Source organism: Lonchura striata, chromosome 4, assembly GCF_050655825.1.
Source record: "Lonchura striata isolate lonStrDom1 chromosome 4, ASM5065582v1, whole genome shotgun sequence".
Classification (NCBI taxonomy): domain Eukaryota; kingdom Metazoa; phylum Chordata; class Aves; order Passeriformes; family Estrildidae; genus Lonchura; species Lonchura striata.
The window spans coordinates 41507651-41527323 of NC_140706.1; the positions used below are offsets into that span (position 1 = coordinate 41507651).

The 19673-nt window shown below is 34.7% G+C and overlaps 1 protein-coding gene across 3 annotated transcripts in view; it reads left to right on the forward strand.

The window, feature by feature from the left end:
- PDGFC (platelet derived growth factor C) overlaps positions 1 to 19673 on the forward strand; it is a 119448-nt gene that overhangs the window by 79903 nt on the left and 19872 nt on the right. For all 3 annotated transcript variants that reach the window (XM_021539573.4, XM_085578867.1, XM_085578868.1), the window contains exon 3: positions 6405 to 6585. In XM_021539573.4, coding sequence (XP_021395248.1) covers positions 6405 to 6585 — 181 coding nt within the window. The remainder of the gene's footprint in view (positions 1 to 6404; positions 6586 to 19673) is intronic.

Below are 19673 nucleotides of genomic sequence, written 5' to 3' on the forward strand. Positions count from 1 at the left end.
TAGTTTTTAGCAGGGGCTGAATTCTGTGGTTCTATATTGCTGAAATTACTTTTTTTATGTGCTTAATACATATCAGTAGTTTAATATATGCTTAAAGCTTGCTGTTTGAACACACTAGAATTGTTTTTGTTTCAGAGCCTGTAGGACATTTACCAATGTATTATCACATGGACAATGTATCTAGTTTGCAATTGTCCCCACAAGGCAGATGTCACTTTCAGAGGCTATGGGATATTCATGTGCTTATGGCTGAGAAACATAGGTGTTTATCTGTGCACCTAGATAAAGTTGTTTGCCAGCTTCCTGGTCATCAGGGAAATGTTTTCAGCAATACACAGTTTATTAAATGGCACTGAGGTAAACTTTTTATATAAATGGGAGTTTTGAGGAAAAGAGACACATTTCTTTGAGCTTCTTATTTTTGCATGCAGTACCAAAATACATTCACCAAGGGACAAAAGTTGCAAAATGTGTGTTTCTCACCTTCAAATGGTCCTGATCCACAGAAAATGGAAAATATCTTTTCTGGTAGACTGGAGTATGGTAATGCAGCAGTTAATTTCTCCAAATCAGGCAATCAGTGCATTCTTTTAATAAAAAGAGTTTGAATATTTGAAGAATAGAATCTGGGGGTTTGAACTCTGTCTTGGTTTTCCTTTCCACTTGTAATGTGGTTAAGTGTATATGTATGATCAAAGTGGCTTGCAATGAGTGAAAGGGAAGAGAATTGAAATCTACAGATTAAACTTTTTTTTCCCCATGTCTTCTAAATAGCAAGGTAGAAATACAGAGAGAGCTGTGTGGTTGTGTTAGAAGCTTCAGGCTGTTATTAATCAGCGTGAGAAAAGATTAAACAGGGAGAACCATGGCAACCATGTAACATTTGTGAATGAATTTGTGTTTCCATAGGCAGTTCCTAATGTGCAGTACTGCATATTCTAAAATAGATGTATTCAAAGTAGGTTGGCGCAGAAATTACAATCCATATTTGAGGAAAGGCAGTTAGAAATGTTCTCTGTTCATACCTTGAGTATCTTTATTTCATGGAAATTGTAGACATGCCAGGATACTTGTGGCATACTTTTATGCTCATTCGTTGGCTGGAAGTGATGTCTACTGCTAGAAGTGATGTTTGTATATAATTAGACATAATTTTCTGAGTACAAAAACTGACCTCATCAGTTATTTATTTGGATTATATCTGCATTTGTTGTTTCTTTCCAGTGACTGTTATGACACAGTGTGTATAAGATCAGCAAATACAGAAACTACTATGGAAATTTATTTCTCATCAAATCAGTGGTGTTCTATCATCTTTTCTCCGTTTATATGTTAAAACATCAAGCATGATGATTTCATTACAGAAATCATAGAATGTAAGTCTTTTCTTAATTGTTGGATGATCTGTAATGATATTCAAAGGAGTTTCCTCTTGCATGAGAAGACACTGCCAAGTCCTCCTGAAGTGGGTGAATCATGGGGGTAAATCATCCACGTTGTGAGCCTCAGGAGCTGCAGTCAAGTGACTCTAGGTAACTTTGTTTGGAAATTCATATTGGAAAAACAAAATCCAGAGGAAATATTTAAAATAATTAAAATTTTGTATTGGCTAGTTTTTGAAAAATGTTTTGTTCCTGGCTTTACTGTCACTCAAAGTAGCCCCAGTTAAATATTTCTGATGATGTTGTGCAGAATAATCTTTACTGAACTTCTACTCTGTATGGAGTATTTGCTGGTGCTGTCACAGAGCCACCATTTCAGTCAAGGTGCAATCTCCCTTCTGTCCCTCCAGGAAATCTGCTTTCTGAATTCTTTTCTCTGCTGCTTATCTGGCAAGTGACATTATTCATAGGTAACTTTTACTGATGTGCATTGCTAGTGGTTTTCAATTCCAGGAATCTTGTGCTGAATGGAGGACTGGCCTGAACAGGCCAGTCTGAAATTAATATAGATATTTCTGTCTGGCAACAAATGCAGAAGAGTATGGTGTAAAATAATGCATTTGAAAGGCAATGGAATTGAATAGATCTTCTGAAGCTTGCAAACTTGGGCAATAGGTGGTTGTGTTGCCTGACCTGGTCACATTGTAAATTAAAAAAATAATACCTGAGTTAAAATTTCATCTTGCATAAACTGAAAAGTAGTGCACAAGTACCTGCAGTTTCATTATTACCAATGACTTAAATTTTGTGTCATTTTGATTTTCATCTCACATGATGTATCTTTTGTGTCTGTGCCTTTGTCTTTGAGGAAAACTTAATTTTGTCTCAGTGAGAGGGGCAGAATGGGTATTAAAAAAGAAATTTCTCCACTTGTTGAATGAATGATGGATTATGCTTTCCTTTTTACAACTGTATTGCTATGTCTGTAGGCTAGTCACTTACATGGAATAATGTTTTTTTTGTAATCCAGCGTACCACTCTGTCCTTTTCTTCCTTCTTGAGATCCTGCTATTTTCCCTCTACCCTTATCATAAACTCTGCATTCCTCTTGTCCTATCACACATCTTTGCTGTATATTGGCCTGCAGGGAATAACAAAGCTGCTATTAGATACCATGGATTTGAGTGCCTCTGTCATGCTCCAGTGTTCCCTTTGCCACTCAGATAAACATGAATCTGCCAAGCTTTGAAAAAAAATATTGTCTAGCTAAATGTTTGGCCTTGGTTTCCTCTATAGGCAAATATGTTTATTTTACAAAGAGGAATATTATGACTTACAGATGTGATTTGAAATTGATCTAAGAAATGAAAACTATGTAAGGTATCACCAGTACCTCACACTTTTCGTCTATACAAAAGCACAGTTATATCAAATGATGGAAACCAAGACTTTTGTTTCATAGGAAATATAAACATTGCAATAGCAGAAATTAAAATTATTTTAAATAGAGGTGGAAGAGGGAATTTAAGTTTTCTTTAGAATAATGGTATTAAACTTCTGATTACAGCTTCTAGTAATTTCCAGTGTTTCCAAAATTGAAGCTGTCCAAATCATTTCTGTGCTCTTTTACAATTGTTTGGTGAACTGCCAGAGGACCTTGGATGTTCTGGGTCTGCAGGTGGATGTGCTATGCCAACACCAGGAAAACCTCAGAATTCTGTGCTTTAAAACAAGTTGGAATAGAAATATTACATTGCCCCACCAAAAAATGCTATAAAAATTCAATAGGGATTGTTAAAAACTTCTTGTTTCTTAACTAAAGCAAAAGAAAGTTATTTTTATTATAAGGGGAAGGAAGAATAAATTTCACCTGTCACAAACTGTGTTAATGGGCTTTCTACAGTTTGTCTAGCATGCATCTGTATGCAGATGGAAAGGTTCAACACCACTGATATGACAAAGGGTTTTACCTGGTGGTTTTTTGCTTCTTACATTTTTTGATATATTTGTGGAATTCTGGAGGCAGAGAGAAGCCATAGAAAGGTCACAAAACTTCAAGCCAAGATAAACAGCCTGTCAGAATATGTTTAGGAAATGGCAGTATAAACCACAGAAAAAACATAAAGAAAGGAGAGGAAAACATATACCCTTGGAAAATACATTTCCTGGTTGGAAAGCTGTTGAAGCTTTGAACTGCTTATGTTACTTCCTTGCTCCTTTCCAGTAAATTGTCTTTGCTCAGGTTGTTAATTCAATCCATGTTCCCAGGCACCCAGGCCTTAGGGGAGGGGAGTAGATAATCTGCACAGGTATAAGAGAAGGCATTGTGGGCATCATGCCTAAAGGCCCAAGCATCTTTAGTCCCATGAAGGAAGATTGGACTGCCTTTTTGGCATAAATTTTACTTAGTAATATTTCAAAAATATTACAGATACAGCACCAGAACATTTCTTTAGTAATTTTCAAAGAGGCTTATGTTTGCTCCTTTGCACACTGCAAAGAAAAGACGGCTTCTACGTTGGTAAGCTCAACATGCATTTTAACATTTTCTTACTCAATTGCTGTTGAAAAATGGCATCTCAGTTTTTTGTTATCCATTCCAGTTCTCTTGTGTTTCAAGTACAAGCTTCTCTTGATGGGGAAATAATTTTCCATGGCTGTGCTATTGTCCCTGCTGTTCCTTAGCTCCATGACATCAGCTGCAAAATTACGTAACACAATAATGTAAATGCTAAAGCATCTGAACAGCTTTGTTTTGTTGTTTTTACACAAAGTTCAGACATCAGTTCAGATGTGTGATGAGAGGAATTTTAGTCTCACAGAAGGCTTTTGGCAGGCTCTTGTAGCACATTTAGCCTAGATAACTGACAGGAAAAAAGTTATTGGCTAAAAATGTCATTATCCAAGCTGAATTTTATTTGGTTTTTCAGGTTACTTATTTCCCTCAAGGTTACCTCTCTACTAATGGATTTAATTAGCTTTTATTTGAAGGGTCTAGGAGTTAAACTGTGGAATTTGAGTTTCTCTTTTACTTTGGGTGTACCAGGAGACCAAAGAGTGCAATAAAAGTACTGCAAGTTAGGTAGAGGCACTAGGCCCCCTGACTCCCCTCAACATCTTAAACCTAAGTCAATAAATGTAAATATTAGCTTATTTCACTCTTTAAAAAATAGAAAGGTAGGTAATTACTTAATATTCTTAACTGAAAAATAAAAAAAGGTTATCTTTAGAAATTTCATAAGCTGATCTTGAAAAGAAAAAAAAGCTCAGCATTCAAAATAAATTTGATAAATGTGTTGAGCCCTGAGGCCTTAATACAATTAATGTACACGTTGCCTTTGTAATAAGTTGTATACTTGATCATAAAGTAAAAACACTGGTGGATCTGTTAAAGGAATTAGTTCGTGTTTTGGGGAGAAAAGATAATGATAAAGTAATTAGTGTCATAAGTTCAACAAAGATTTAAAACTGTGGTACATGGCAGTAATGGATTTTGAACACAGTTAATGAGCATATTCATTGCATTCATTTTTAATTAAGTGGAAAAAATAGTGGTACTTTAAATGGAGATAATAAATGTGCGAGTCAGTCTTGCACAAACATGCAACACAAGAATTTATTGCCTGCTGTCTAACTAGGGAACTGGGAATCATTATAAAGATTAGATTTACTGAAAAAAAAAATCCAGAAAAAGCTTTAGTAGAAAATGTTTATGAGGTAATAATTTTCACATTAAATATAGTTTGGCATATTTGGTAGAGTGTGTTTGTGTGCGTGTTTCTTAAAATATGAGCCTTTGCTATCATCAGAGGTAGGACTGTTTGTACCCTTGAAAAGACTCCGCTATTTACGAATTTAGATTTATGTGAGATGTATTTAATATATGACTGCACATGCAAGAGGACATAAAAACATCAGAAACCTCAAAACCTTCTCAGAGGTTTGTTATGCTCATGCTTAGGATACAAACTGTGGTTTAAAAGGAAGAACTTGGCTGGGGAAGCTGCAGCTGCGAGCAGCCGAGTGCTTGCCCTGCTGTAACCAGCGCACGCTCACCTTCCCAAAGCGCCGGGCTCTGGTGCCACGGGGCTCTGGGGATTCAAGCTGGAGCAGGGAAAATGCCGCTGAAATGCTCAGTGTTTATTCTGTCAGGGGGCGGCTGGGGAACTGACATGAAGCAGGTTAAAGCCCTGAAACCAGATGTACCTTCTAGAGCAGTGGCTTTCCATGTTTTTATGACTTGGGAAGCCGCTAAACGTTTCCAGGGAAAATGAGGACCTTTGTCCATACTGAAGCTTACTGATGATTGACTGGCATGTCTTCATTACCTTCCATGGATCTGGATGAAGTTGTTCACTGATCCCCAGGGATATCCAGACCACATGTTAAAAGCAGTGAAACTGAATCAAACTTAATATGTTTAATTCTCTCAACGTTCCCTACCCATATGTTTCTTGTCAATACTTCCACAATACCAGGTTCTTTCTGACATGCAGTGAGGTCCAAGTTTTTGTTCAACAAATGTCTTCTTGGTATATGCATCAACTCCTTCCAAGCTTCTTTAAGGCTTAACTTAACCTTTAGGAAGTTATTCACCTCTGATATTCCAGGAAATCAGGTTTTCAGTACCAAAAAATTCCTAAACTTTCCCTGGTGGCGTGCAGTGTACTGCTGGTGACATTGCAGCATGAATTACTGTGCCACTCGGGCAATTACAGCCTTTTTTTCTCTGATTTTATTCTGCCCTGTCACACATGTGTCAATTGCTTTCTGTACAAGAAGCAAAACCATACACTTGGGTCTCTTCAAAATGCTAACTCTGCTTTTATTTTTTTAACCTCACTGCATGATTTTATTATGTATGTAAGTCAGTAGCAACTTGGGAGCTAAGTTCAAAATAGCTGGCTGCATACTTTTAGCATTTAAAAAAATAAAAAATTGCAGAGTCAGTTTATTGGTTAAATTAGGAAGTTTATAGCATTTTTGGCAGTAAATAAACATTTTATTTTCTTTTCTGTTCAGGTATGACTTTGTAGAAGTTGAAGAGCCTAGTGATGGCACTGTTTTAGGACGTTGGTGTGGTTCCAGTACTGTGCCAAGCAGACAAATCTCCAAAGGAAACCAGATCAGAATAAGATTTGTGTCTGATGAATATTTCCCTTCTGAACCTGGATTCTGCATCCATTATACACTTCTTATGCCAGTAAGTAACATGTTTCAGTTTGAAACATTTCAGGATACAAAATCTTTGAAGTGGTAGCTCAAAAGAGTATTTTAATAGGGTAAGATTAATTTCTGTTTATTTCTTAATAATAATAATAGTGTGCAATCTGTCTTCCTGAATTGTACCTTTTGTTTCTGTTTTTAACTGAGTGTTCCTGTGGTTCTTTTTGGGTAGCTTTGGACTAGAAAGTTGTGGGCTTGGTTGTTTGTGTGGAAAATTCAGTAAAATGTTTACATTCCTAATACTGTACTGTGGGAAAAATAAAAAAAAAGAATTCCAGCTTTGAGAAAAAGACAGATCAGTTTATGAATCAGCAATGTAATGTTGAAAGAGGATGGGGAAGTTACAAAAAAGAAACTGAAGAGATTAATGTTTTTATGAGTCAGCTGCAATTAGACATACTCATCCAGATGATTATACCTAGTTCCCAAACAGAAGAGCTATTATGGTTCTAGGTAGTTTTATTATAGAGACAAAGCAGGCAATCCATAATATTAATTTTTTACTGCATTTTCCTTGTAAACTGTACTTTAGGCTTCTCTTGAATGTTGCTTAAAACTTGTAAGTCACAGATATTAAACTAGTCATTGTCTAAAATGTGACTAATTTCACTGTCAACAGTTTTCTGTTGCTATTTTTGTGAAATGAAAGACCTGCGATAGCAAAAATTTGTTTACAGAATTTTAAGGGTGAGATAATGTCCTGAAATGTTAAAATAAAGGAAAACAGGGGTTGACTTTTTTTTATAAAATAGGTATTCCATATTTAAAGAGCGTCAATAATATTTTTTATTAAATTCATTGAAATTCACTTTCTATTTCCTAAGTAGTCTCGTGGTCTGTGGTATTTGGTGGAAAATATCTCCAAGCTTAATAAAAAATTGATTAAAAAAATCTGTACTGTAACCCCACTGACATTTGCTTCACGCAGAATGCACTTGGCTGGTTTTATTTTTCTATTTTTGCTCCGTCTCCCCATTGGCAAAATTTAAGTTATTGAGAAGAATATATTTAGCATGCTGATGGTGGTGTCAGTGTAATGTAGTGGGGGTGGGATATTTGTGTATATATTTTTTTTTTATGTGTGTTGTTTTCCTATTATTATTTTTAACTGCTTATGCGTAATGAAGAACTACTTCTAAAGGAACTAAAGGTTTGATCTGCATATTTGACTTCTTTATGAGTTAGAATAACTTTTGTTAGTAGAATATTATGATCCAATAGTAGTAAACTTTAAAATTAAGCAAAATGTCAGTCTCCAAACTTGAAATAAGGCCAGGTTTAAACATCAGTACACCTGAGGGCAGAATGTAATAAGTGTGCTTACTTTTAGAAAATGGTAAAAGAAAATCAACAAATACATCTATTTGTGGGGCTGGTGCCAAATTCCATTGTCACAGCTCTAATATTACACCCTACCTGCTATGTATCTACCTAACATATGTGTGATCCCATTTCTGTAGAACTGATTAAACAAAGGCACCTGAAAATAGGAGTATATGTATAATTATTTTTGTGTCATGCTGTACAAATGGACTGAGTTTATTCCTTCATATTTGATAGGAAAACCAGTTAGAAAATTTAAATTACCAGCACTCACAAAACAATGGTTTAATGTTCAAAATAGGTACACCTAATACATGCAAGGGACAAGAGCAGCCTATTAGCTGTCATAAGAATTTGGAATGAGTCCCACAATGTATGGAAATATAGTATAAAAATTTCTTATCAGTTAATTTTTAAATCTACCACTAAAAGAGCTGTGATCTTTTTTAACAAAAAATATGTTTTTTTTGCAGAATGCAAAATACAATTACACATTTCAGACAGCAGATTGTAAATTAAATAGATACTGTTTTGAAAATTAAATAGATACTGTTTAGTTCCAAGATTAAACCTTCTTCTTGTACCTAAAGCAATTGAAAACCAATGCCAAAAAAAGTAGCTTGCTTTATGACTATAAAGTTATCTTATCCAGCTTGTCAAGAGAAAATAAAATTTACAGCCCCCCTCTCAGATCCCCACAAAACTGTCAGCTATAGAAATGAGCTTAAATTTTAAATAATTCTTGCAAAATCATAACTGATTCACTAAGAGATTTAGTTCAATGAATTGGTCCTAAACAGTTAATTTTTTTTTTTGCTCATTTTTTTTTCACAAGTAGTGGGGAGGGGGAGATGCCTGGTAGACTAGAAGTGAGAGATTGTTTGGGGAGAAATGAAGCAAAACTGAAATAAAACAGTGCAAGCTTGTTTCTGTATTTGAAGGCCACACACAGTGAGGGGCACCGGACACATTTTCAGGTCTTTTAAAGAGCAAGAGAAATGGCTTTGTTTAGATCTGCTGTAATTTATCGTATGCATGTATAGATATATATAATTTTTTGTTTGTTTTTTACTTTGTATATAATATTTCAAACCAAATTCTCGCATGACAAGTAGTAGAAGAATGGATATTGATCTGGTCACTTTATTTCTAAGATTTAGTCACTCTAAAGAAAGGACTCACAGCCACAGTCAGTAGGTCCAATATCATTCTCTAGAAAGGTTTGATGTGGGATTGGAAGACACTGATACAAGCAGAATGTTCCCCAAGAGAAACATGACACTTGTCTTCAGATTCTGACTAATTAGATCTTAATAATTTGAATTTTTTCCATTTTAAGTTGAGTACCCTGGCTGCATCTGGAAATTTCTGACATTCTGGTCTTACTCCCACTTTCCTCTATTTTATAGTTAAAAGTTAATTTTGTCTGTGATACCATGAAGTGGAAGCAAGTGTTGAAAAAGCTTATTCCTATTAAGCAAACATAGTTTGTGTTATTCCAAAATTATTATTCTCCTTTCAGCACAGCTGTTAATCTCAGTCACTCTTTCATGCTCTGGCCTGTCACTCTGTGCTTACTGGTGAGCTGCTTTATTCAGTAAGGGCTGCCTAGTGATGGTTCTCATTTTGACCAGCTATCCATTTATTAAAAGTCACGATTTTAGCAGCACTCTGCCCCCTAAACCCTCCTAGAATTTTACTGCAAAAACAATCCATATTTCATTTCTTTTCCTCTTCTTCTCACTTGCCCTTTATAATAGCCACATGAAACTGAGGGAAATCTTATAAACTCTTATAATATACATTTGGGCTTCAGTCTTCCTAGTCACTTGTTTAGTTTAAATTATGTCAGTTACAAGTTTGGCAGAGAAAACTTGATGTAATAAAGTCCATTGTTAGTTGGGGAGCGGGTGAATGGGATACTTGATGCCTGAGGTGCCATTAAGGAATGCATGACTGATTGCCAAAGTAGTTATTAATTATTCAGGGCACTCAGAACAAAGCAGCTCCAGTTAAAGTTGAAGCTGGGGGTGACTGTATTCCCCTTCTTTTTTGGCATATGGTAGCATGTCATTTGTCATCAAAGATCATGCCAAAGATCTTTGAAAAGAACAGACTTAACCCTCTTTTATGCAAGCAAAGATGGAACTCCAAGAAGCTGTCTAAAGACTGACCTGATTTAAAAGTGACTTAGCAAGTGGTTTGGGATTTTGGTGCAGTACCTGTTTGGCTACGTGGGTGTCAATCTGAGAGAGTGTGGTCTGGTTTGGTTTGCTTTTCTTTTTTCCCCTTTTGATGAAGGTATTTTCTTAGTATTGCTCTTGCTTGTAGCAATAATTTAAGTTAAATATATATTCTTTTTAGAACTATGTAGTAATGCTTCCTTTATTTCATCCAAGTCGGCTAAGCTTGAGCATATTACTTTTTTTTATGGAACCTTTTTAATTTAGCTTGTTGATTGAAACAGGCAAATAAAATTAAAATACTAATAGAAAAAGTGAGAGGAAAGCTCATACCCTGCTTTCGCTTCCTATCACAAGTCTCCAGATTTCACAGCAATCAAGTGTGTTTCTCACCTGTCTGTGTTGAAGCCCAAGAGATGCTTAACTGTGCCTGCACTAACTAGAAATCCATCCAGAAACATCATAAAGGACATTATTGATCTCCTAAACAAGGTTTTTTCTACCCTGTCTTTAGAATTGGTCATAAGGTTTTAGAAATAAAATTATTTCAGGGTTGTTAAGCCAAGGTGGTAGAAAGAATCAGGGGAGTGGATGAATGTTATGTAGCACTTTGCAATTCTACATGAAGTGAAAAGGAGCTGTGAAAATCCTTCATGTGGTGGGAAGGACTCTAAAACAAAACCTCTGTGTTCAGATTTTCCACTGATTAGGTACAGTGAAACCTTAGTCTAGATAATTGAACAGGCTACTAAAAATGCTCCAGTGTGCAAATTTCATGTATTAATTTTCTTTTGTGTGGCAAAAATTAATTGTAAATCAAAGGTGTTTTGGAACAAATTCTTTCCTTGGAGATTCTATTTTGCATTTATTTTGTGCTTAACATCTTAGATGAGATAATTTCTTAGATGAGGCATTAAGCATTACCCCAAAATACATAGATAGGACTGAAATGTTTGTGTTAACAAAAAAAAAATGCAAAAAGTACAAACTGAGAGTGGCTATTATCCATGGGACTAAAATGAGTGGCGGGGGGGAAAAGAACTTTGAGGCAAAAGAATCCCTGTAGTATACTGTCTAATTAAATCATAATGCCTTTTCTTCCTGTGACCATATCTCATTCTGTCTCATGGACATCATAAAAAGTTTAAAGATCTGTGTGTGTGAAGCAGACTTGCAGAGAGACAGGGTTAGAGAGGACTCTAGCAAGATTATGAACCTGCACAGAAGTCCATAGAAGTGTATCCTTAACCTCCACAAGCTGAGGTGTCAGTGAGGATTTTCTGAGACTCTAAAAGGAAGAGTGACATTTTGAACCATTTTGGTGTCATTTAGTTCTTAAAAGTAATGAGTATACTTATCTGATAGCAAGTTCTGTACTTTGAAGGACAAGGTTCCTTTCCCTTTGGCCAAAATCTGAATGCAGTTTCTCATGTAGCACATGTAGTATAAACCATTTCGTTCATATTTTTCTGTGATGTTAGTCTTGCAGTAGCTGAGACGGAAAAGAATCACAAATTGTTTCATTGTGGAAAAAAAGTAATTTAGTTTCCTTGGATTAAACTTTTTTACAAATTTATCATATATTTGACTAAGATTTAAGTTAATTTAATTTAAGTTAAGGGAAGTTTATTGAATATCGCATCCTGTATCACTGAGACAAGAGATGAAAAATCAGTTCATTTTCTTGTTTCTAAATAAGTAGCAATAATTTCAAAATTAAATGCAATTGCATTACTACAAATGTCATGATTTGGTGTTTTTCCCTTTACAAAAAATTCTGTACAAGTTTTCTTTCTGAAAAATTCAGGAGTGTTCAGCAAGTATCAAAGTGGTTTTTTACAGAACATTAATATAACTCTTAAAACTCTTTAATTTTTGAGTATTGAGGTGCAATCACTACAAGTGACGTGGACATGAGCTCTTGAAAACTACTCTCCTTTTAGTTTTCCAGAGCATTATGTCCAAGTTAGATCACTCTCTGTCAAATTGTTTCAAGCAGAAATTACTACCATAAACAAGAGATGGAGTAATGCATCTGTCAAGGATAAGCAGGCAACCTTTATTGCTCCTTGTCCCATATAATGTCTTTGATCATCATATATTTACCCTCTCCTCCCAGATGAAAGCAGGCCAGGGAATGATTCACTGGAAACAACTAAATACCCTAAAAAGTGAAAAATTTGGAAATTGTATTGGAAAATATTTCAAATACTTGAGACAATCTCTTTTCTTCATTCTCTGTAAATTACCCAAAGGATTTTATTAAATTGCCATTTAATAATTAATATTTATATTGTCAGGGACTCTCTTCTAGTATTTAAAAACTTTGTTAGTGTCTCATAGCATTTCAGCAGAGACATTTATGTATATTTAATTTGGAAATGAGTTTTATGTAGTCTGTAATTTACATTTGTAGTGTTCTAGAGTAAATTTTAAAGTTGTGTGCTCTTCTGTTTTCAAAATTTAGAAGTTTTATATGAACATCCTCAAACAAAAAAAAAAATTCAAGCAACTGTATCTTAAGAGCAATCTATATATATATATATATAAATGTCACTCTTCAGCTGTAAACTCAATGATATCATCTAATTGAAGCTTTGGATGCTACTTCAACAGAAATATTTCACAATGATGTTCAAATGTTCCTTTAGTCTTGAAAGTTATTCTGTAGTCATGGTTCAAATTTATTTGTTCAATCGAATTGATCATATCTATCCTAAAGAATGCAGTGTCTAAATGATTTGTAATTTTTTATTTAATCCTTTGCTAAATATTTTATAAGCTAGTTTTCACTTGATATGTTTGGTTTAAAAAACCCAAACCATCCTCCCCCCAAAAACCCTGAACAAAAATAGGCAACAAAACTCACACAAAAACCCCAAACGAAAACCACAAAGAACTCCCAACACCACCTTCCTCTTCCCCAAAGTTTTTTTAGCAATCCATATTTTTCATAGTTTACTACAGAATCATCTAGTTGACTATCACTTCTCCAATTTTTAGGATCAACATTTTTGAGAAAGCTTGTTGATAGCTTCTCTACAAATTCCAAAGCAAAGTGATTCTATCCCACTCTGAAAGTAATCCCCTGTGTAACTGGCACAGTCCTGATTTTTTTTTTTTCTTTCAAATCACACTGAGACATTGTGTCTGACATGGTTGCTAACTGAAAAAAAGGAAAGCAAATGTACATTTGATACTAGGTTTCAGGCACCATATTTTTCAGTTATGCCATTTAGGTGCATTCCTGTTCATTATTAGTGTCTTAGTCATGCCATAATCCGATCCATTGCCTCACCCCAACAAAACAGGCAGTAACTAATTAGAGTGGTGCGTACTATGCTAAATTTTCTTACTATGATTCTGGTAGAAAAAGGCAAAAGCAGAAATGAAATTAAAGAAGTTGGGTCAGGAGAGTGCAACTTCTCAATTTATTTTATTTAATTTTCTCATGCTAGAGCTTGGAAGGGGACAGCTCTAGACATTTGAGATAAATTCAGCTGTGGAGCAGCTTCTGTAGATGGCTTACAGCACAATCTACCTCCACAGGTTGGTAGAGGCACCTCTTTAAATCCAGAAGAAAATTCTTGACAGAGTAATAACACTGTATAGTAGCTTCAGGGTAAGAGTTTGCTTGTGGGAAGATTAATGTGGAATATTGGTAGTGGTGTTAAGACAAATCCTTTTCTTTCTAAAAAGGGGTAGATAATAAGCACTATGGGAATACCAAAATTTGCACCTGTCTTGTCATTGCAGTACCTGGCCTCTGGTGTTACAGATGGGGATTATGAGCTGTCATTTGTTAGCTTCTATAAGTGCTCAAAACCTTTTTAATGATGATGATGAAAGGTTTGGCTGAAGAAGCCAGGATTGTTGTTGAAAAGCTTTCAGTTTTATTTTCATGGGAAAGTCTACAAAATCACAAAGCTGTCACATCTGTTCTTGCAATTATCTCAGGCTAAGGTAGTAGACAAGGAATTCAGGAAGGCTGCTTCCATGTTTGCTCCTAGCTGGCTGATGTTGTGGAAGAACTGTAATTGTTTAAAAAAAAAACTAAATTTAAAGAACCTAGTTTGTGGAAAGGGAAGGCAGTTTATTTGACCAAAGACATTTCCAGAGGCTTGACTATTAATTTCACTCTGCTTTTGAGCTGAGCAATAAATCACAGGAAAAGAAAAAGTAAAGATCATTTACGAGGAGAAATAGAATGCTGGGCTTCACATAGAAGGGTGTGTTTCAATGCATGAAAGACCAGGTTTAAAGGCACTTGAAAGGTGGAGGTGTAAAAGCAGATGACACAGCCTGTCCAAGAAATTCTGCATATAATCCTACAGGCACTGTGGAGGTTGGTGGATTCTAAGAGCCTTTCCCTTTCAGCTGTGAAAGGATTTCTTGGAGGAGCTCTCTAATAACTCCACCTGACATCCCTTACAGCACTTCTTGGTCTCATCTGAGCATGTTAGGAGGATAGGGGATTTTCAGTGTAGTGTAGATAAGTAAATCAATATGGTGATTTATTGTTCAGAATCTATCTCTGGTGTCTTTTGGTAGCACTTAGCTTCAGAGTTTTGTCGCTAGACATCTCTTATTCTAAATATTCTTCTAATAGTATGACAAGCACCCTTTACAAATCATGGCCATCTTTAAAAAGACAGATGCTGTGCTAAGGAAATTTTAAAATCAGTATCTGTATAGTTTATTGAATGGTTGACATAGTAACTGCAATTCCTGAATTTGAATTTTCAAGTGTTTTATTTTAACTGTTTTTCTTACTGTGCCTGCATGTGAGTGTTTAAAAGGCCACTGTCGTTGAAGCTTGAAAACACCTAAGATTTAAAATATATTTTTGAAAACAAATTTTTGCTAACTGTGCAACCAACCCTGAACTTCCCTGCTGACTGACAAAGCCAAAATTACTAGTTAGCTAAGGAGAGTAAGCCGAATTATCAAACCCTCTCAGTCATCATCTCTATTTCTTAAGGAAGGGGTCATAATCTATATTTATTATTAAAAACTAATTTTTAACTTTCTAACTGGAAGGACAATTAGCCAGATATATGTAGGCTTTTATTATGTAAGCTGTTAATAGGGTAGCCCTTGCTTTTCTTTTAAAATCATTCTGATCTTCTGAACTCTTCTGATTTGTGTGTGCATATTGGTCTTTGGGTTTTTCAATGTGAGGTGTTCTGGATAATCAGAAGTTAATAATAAAATACTTCCTCTTCTTAACTCATCTGTGTAATGCCTTTTTGGCTTGGAATGCTTCTCTTTTAGTTTAAGTGAGTTCTGTAATTTATGTCCTCCTGTTTGCACTCTGTCAATATATATATCCTTAAATACTGTATTTACTTTATTTCATTTCATTTCTGCTAAATAAAGTCGTAGGCACCTTTCATGTAGGAAAAAAACACTTTTTAATTAGGTGTCTAAAACAGCAGTATATCTTTGATGCAAAATTAATGTGGAATTAAGGTTCATAAGAGTGTTTTGAAACTGTTTGCTGGTATAAAAACCTCAGAGTATAGCTCAGCTTTTCACCAAAAATCAAAGATAAATGGTCAAGTTAATAGTACAAAGACAACTAAAAATTTTCAGAATGTTTTTCAATTCTTTAAATTGGAAAAGAGACTTGCTGTTAAAGAGGAAAAAAGTATCTTAAAATTTCCATTATAAAGTTTGATATTTCGTCACCTGAAACTTACAAATTACAAAGGAATTTGGAAAATCAATCCATTAAAAGGTATCAAACTGTGAACAGGACCAACTTTTCTGTGCAGGACATTTCAAATTGGTTGTGATTTAATAACACAATTACTTTCTTAATTTTTCTCTAAATTTGATTCCCTGATAAATTATGAGAATACAATTACTTTTGAAAGTCTTCTCTATTTTCCTTAGTTAAATACTTACAAAATACTTACAAAAGGTAATCTTCTAATTGAGCAATTAGAGAATTAGTAATGAAGCAATTAGAGAATCCCCCAAGAGAATAAGGAAGCAACACATCGTGCATGGGGTACAGCACGGGAATATTTCAGTTTAGATCTTTTATACCATGCTCTGATTTTGGCATGCACAGTGTTCTGTCCCCAGTTAGAGTCTGCCATGGGCCATGGCTTCTTGCAGAATGGCAATTTCTATTTTCCTTTCTGCAGGAAAAGGATGGCAGCTTGTTTCTGCCAAGTATTGAGGTTCAGAGGAGAAAGTGAAAACAAAAGTTACCCAAGGGGTGATATCTGGCAATTGCTATGGTGCCAAATTTTCATGGTTAGGCCATTTGGTTTACAAATGGTATTCCTGCAGGCTTTATCAGGTGAATAAATGTATTTTAAAGTTATTTTAACAATGCACCAACTTGAATTTATTATTCCATGCAATTTTAATGTTATTTCTATTCATATAGAATATGTCTTTTGAAATTGAGTAATTTTAAAAAAGGTCTGCAGACATGGTGTCTAACTATGGCTGGCCATATCCCCTGTAATAGAAAAACACTGAAATTTCAATAAGAATCATATACTTACCAATTTGAAGGCTTGAAATCTTTGGAAGTTTTGATTCTAGTTTTTTTGTCATTTACAGTGTGGCTGGTGACAGGTTTTTAAACATACAGTCCATTGCCTTCCACAGGAATTATTAGGTATTGTGAGTCTGAAAAACAATAATGTTCACATTATTCAATCCTAAATAGATTTTGAGGAGGTTTTTATTTTTAAAAAAATATATGAATTGACAAATAACTGTTTCCCTATACATATTTATTACACTGAGATTATTGTTCTGCCCAGCATCTATGTATTCCTCTAATCTACTAATTAAGTGAATTATACACCATGGATCAGTTTCAGTAATGAAGTAGAGATTGCTTGAAAGAATTAAACTTTGATGGTAAAAAAAATTGTTTAATTTCCTGTGGGAGAAGTTGAATTGTAGGAGATAAAAAAGAAAAGAGTATCAGTATCAATTTAATTCTCTAGTTGCTTCCTAGGGTATCTGAGTTTCTCAGAATTCTCTTTGATAACATAATAGTTGCTAAGGTAACCCATGTTTAATACCAGTATATTGTTTGAGAAGAGAATATAACCTGAATTGTTACATAGCAAAATGTCCTCTTCTGACTTCTTCACTGAAATATAACCATAGAAAGGGAATTTATACTTTTCTAAATTAAGACAATTTACATTAATTTTATGGTGATGTTCTTGAAATGACAGTTTGTCTTCTCTCCCATTCCCCAAGTGGTTAGTGCTCAGGCATCCTAATTTGTTCATTCAAATCATTGTTTATCCACTGGGATTGCACAGATAATCTGAAAGATGCAAAGTAGCTTCAAATTAAATAGTAAATAATGAAAGAAGGCTAAGAACATGGTAATACTATCTTCTTGGCAATTAGGTGTCTCAAATGTATAAATATTTACAAAACCAGAAAATATTTTCTCCAAATACAGGACTGAGCCTTCCTTCAGCAAAGTGTGGCAGTCACCACAGTCACTTTAGTCCACTTGTTTAACGTTGCTTCATAAGTGTAATTCATCCAGAGCATCTCAATTATACTTCATTTCTTCTTTTTTTGGTATTGATAACCTTCAGAATGTGTTTTTATCCTTATTTAAACAAATAGATGATCTCATGAGACTTCACTGTGTAGGGCAGGTGGGAGGAATCCCACCAGGATTAGCCATGCAGATTTCTTCAGTGAGTGTTCTTGACTGCTATTTTCCTTGCAAAGTTGCTCCCCTCTCCCTGACCCCTCTTTTTTTATTTTTTTCTTTTTTTTTTTTTTTCTCCTCTTCTTGCAGTGTCTGTCCATCATTCCCTGGAAAAAACCATACCACAATATAAAATCAGTGCTTGTAAATAATGCATTTTTAATATCATCTTAAATTGTCTTCTTATTTGGCTTGCTTCTGAGATGTGGCTGTGAAGTAGATAGGGCTGTGAAGTAGATTTTCTGATTTGGTCAAAAGATAGACTTGTGGTTAGCCAGTATATTACAGTCCAGTAGGCTAAGGGAACAAATCACTTTTTTTCCTCTCTGTTGAACCCCACAATGTCTGCAGTTCACAGAAAGTCATATTTCTTAAGAGCTGGAAAATTCAGGTGCAACCAATGCCTTACTCTTTGGCTTTGTACTTAAACTGATAATAAGCCCTACAACTAACCACTTCCTAGACTGCAGCTTGTGAAACCACAATTAACTAAAGTTTAGAAACCACAGTTTTTGATGTCTTGTGTTCTGTAATTAGCTCCATATATCCTACATTAAATCATCAGAAACTGACAGTATTGCTGAATCAGTGAATGTAAAAATAAGAGACACAGGGAAATTTTAAGTATATATTCAAGAAGAAAAGTATGTTTAAGAGCATAAATATTTTTTCAAATGGATGTTAAAAAGGGTACATTTCACAGTGTGAAAGGAGGAAATCAGATGAAGGTCTGTGCACATGGGAACACCCCTTTTATTCAGGGTCACTGCTATGAAGAATCTGGTGGCAGGACTGGGGCCACAATCAATGCCTGAATAGACTTAAGATGCTACAAGGAACATTTCTGTTAAAAAGAGTACCCCATACCCATAGCATGGCAGCAAGCCCAAATGAATATAATGATGTCTGTCTGTCTGTCTATCCATCTATATCAAGGTACTTGATCTAGTTGACCATCAGATTAATTAGAGATAATATGATCACATATGTGGACAGCGACATTGTTATAACTGAAGATATCAGGCTTAATGGAAGAGAGCTGATGAACTAGCAGTCTTCAGGAGAATGGTATTTTCTCTACAAAACATTTAATTTGTTAATAATTTGTTAATATGGGTTTATTACTTAGCAGATAGCTTATTTCTTTTTGGTTTTTTTTGTCAAGGAAATGGCTAAAAAAGAATTGCATGTACAAAGGAAAATGTATATTTATTCATTATATTAAAAGTAATTAGACTGTTTAAAAGATTTTTCATTTTTAATAACACCAAGAATCAGGCTGAGGCAGTTGTTTATAGTGGTGCCTTAAAATTCAACCTTATTATTTTCTAATGGATTTTTTCATGTTGTAAACAGTACCAAATTTCATGGGAGACTATTAGAAATAGAATGAAGCAGTCTGCTTTCAAACCATCTTTGAAGGATCAATTTTAAATAGCTTTGAAAAAGTAGAGCATGACAGAAATGCATCTACTTTTACTTTATAGTTGATATTAAAACCATCTTCTCAAGTGACTTATATTACGTACTATTTTAAGGTTTCAAAGAAACTGTAAATTATTCTGCCAAAGTAACTTCTGCTACTCCCAAGGAACCAACTTTTGATAAAAAACCTGTGACTCCCTAATGTTCTTCAAGATATGGTAGCTAAACAAAAGTCCAAAACTGAAGTAGTTTCATTCTCATTTTAGTTAAGGGCTTGTGGTTTGACAGCTAAAAAAACAAATGTATTTTTCTACATTATATTCTATGTTTAGGTATATTGGCATGCAGTTATTTATTTTTATATGTATGATTAGTTTACTAAACCCAAAGAGTTAAAATGTACAAATAGACAAAGAGTTACTG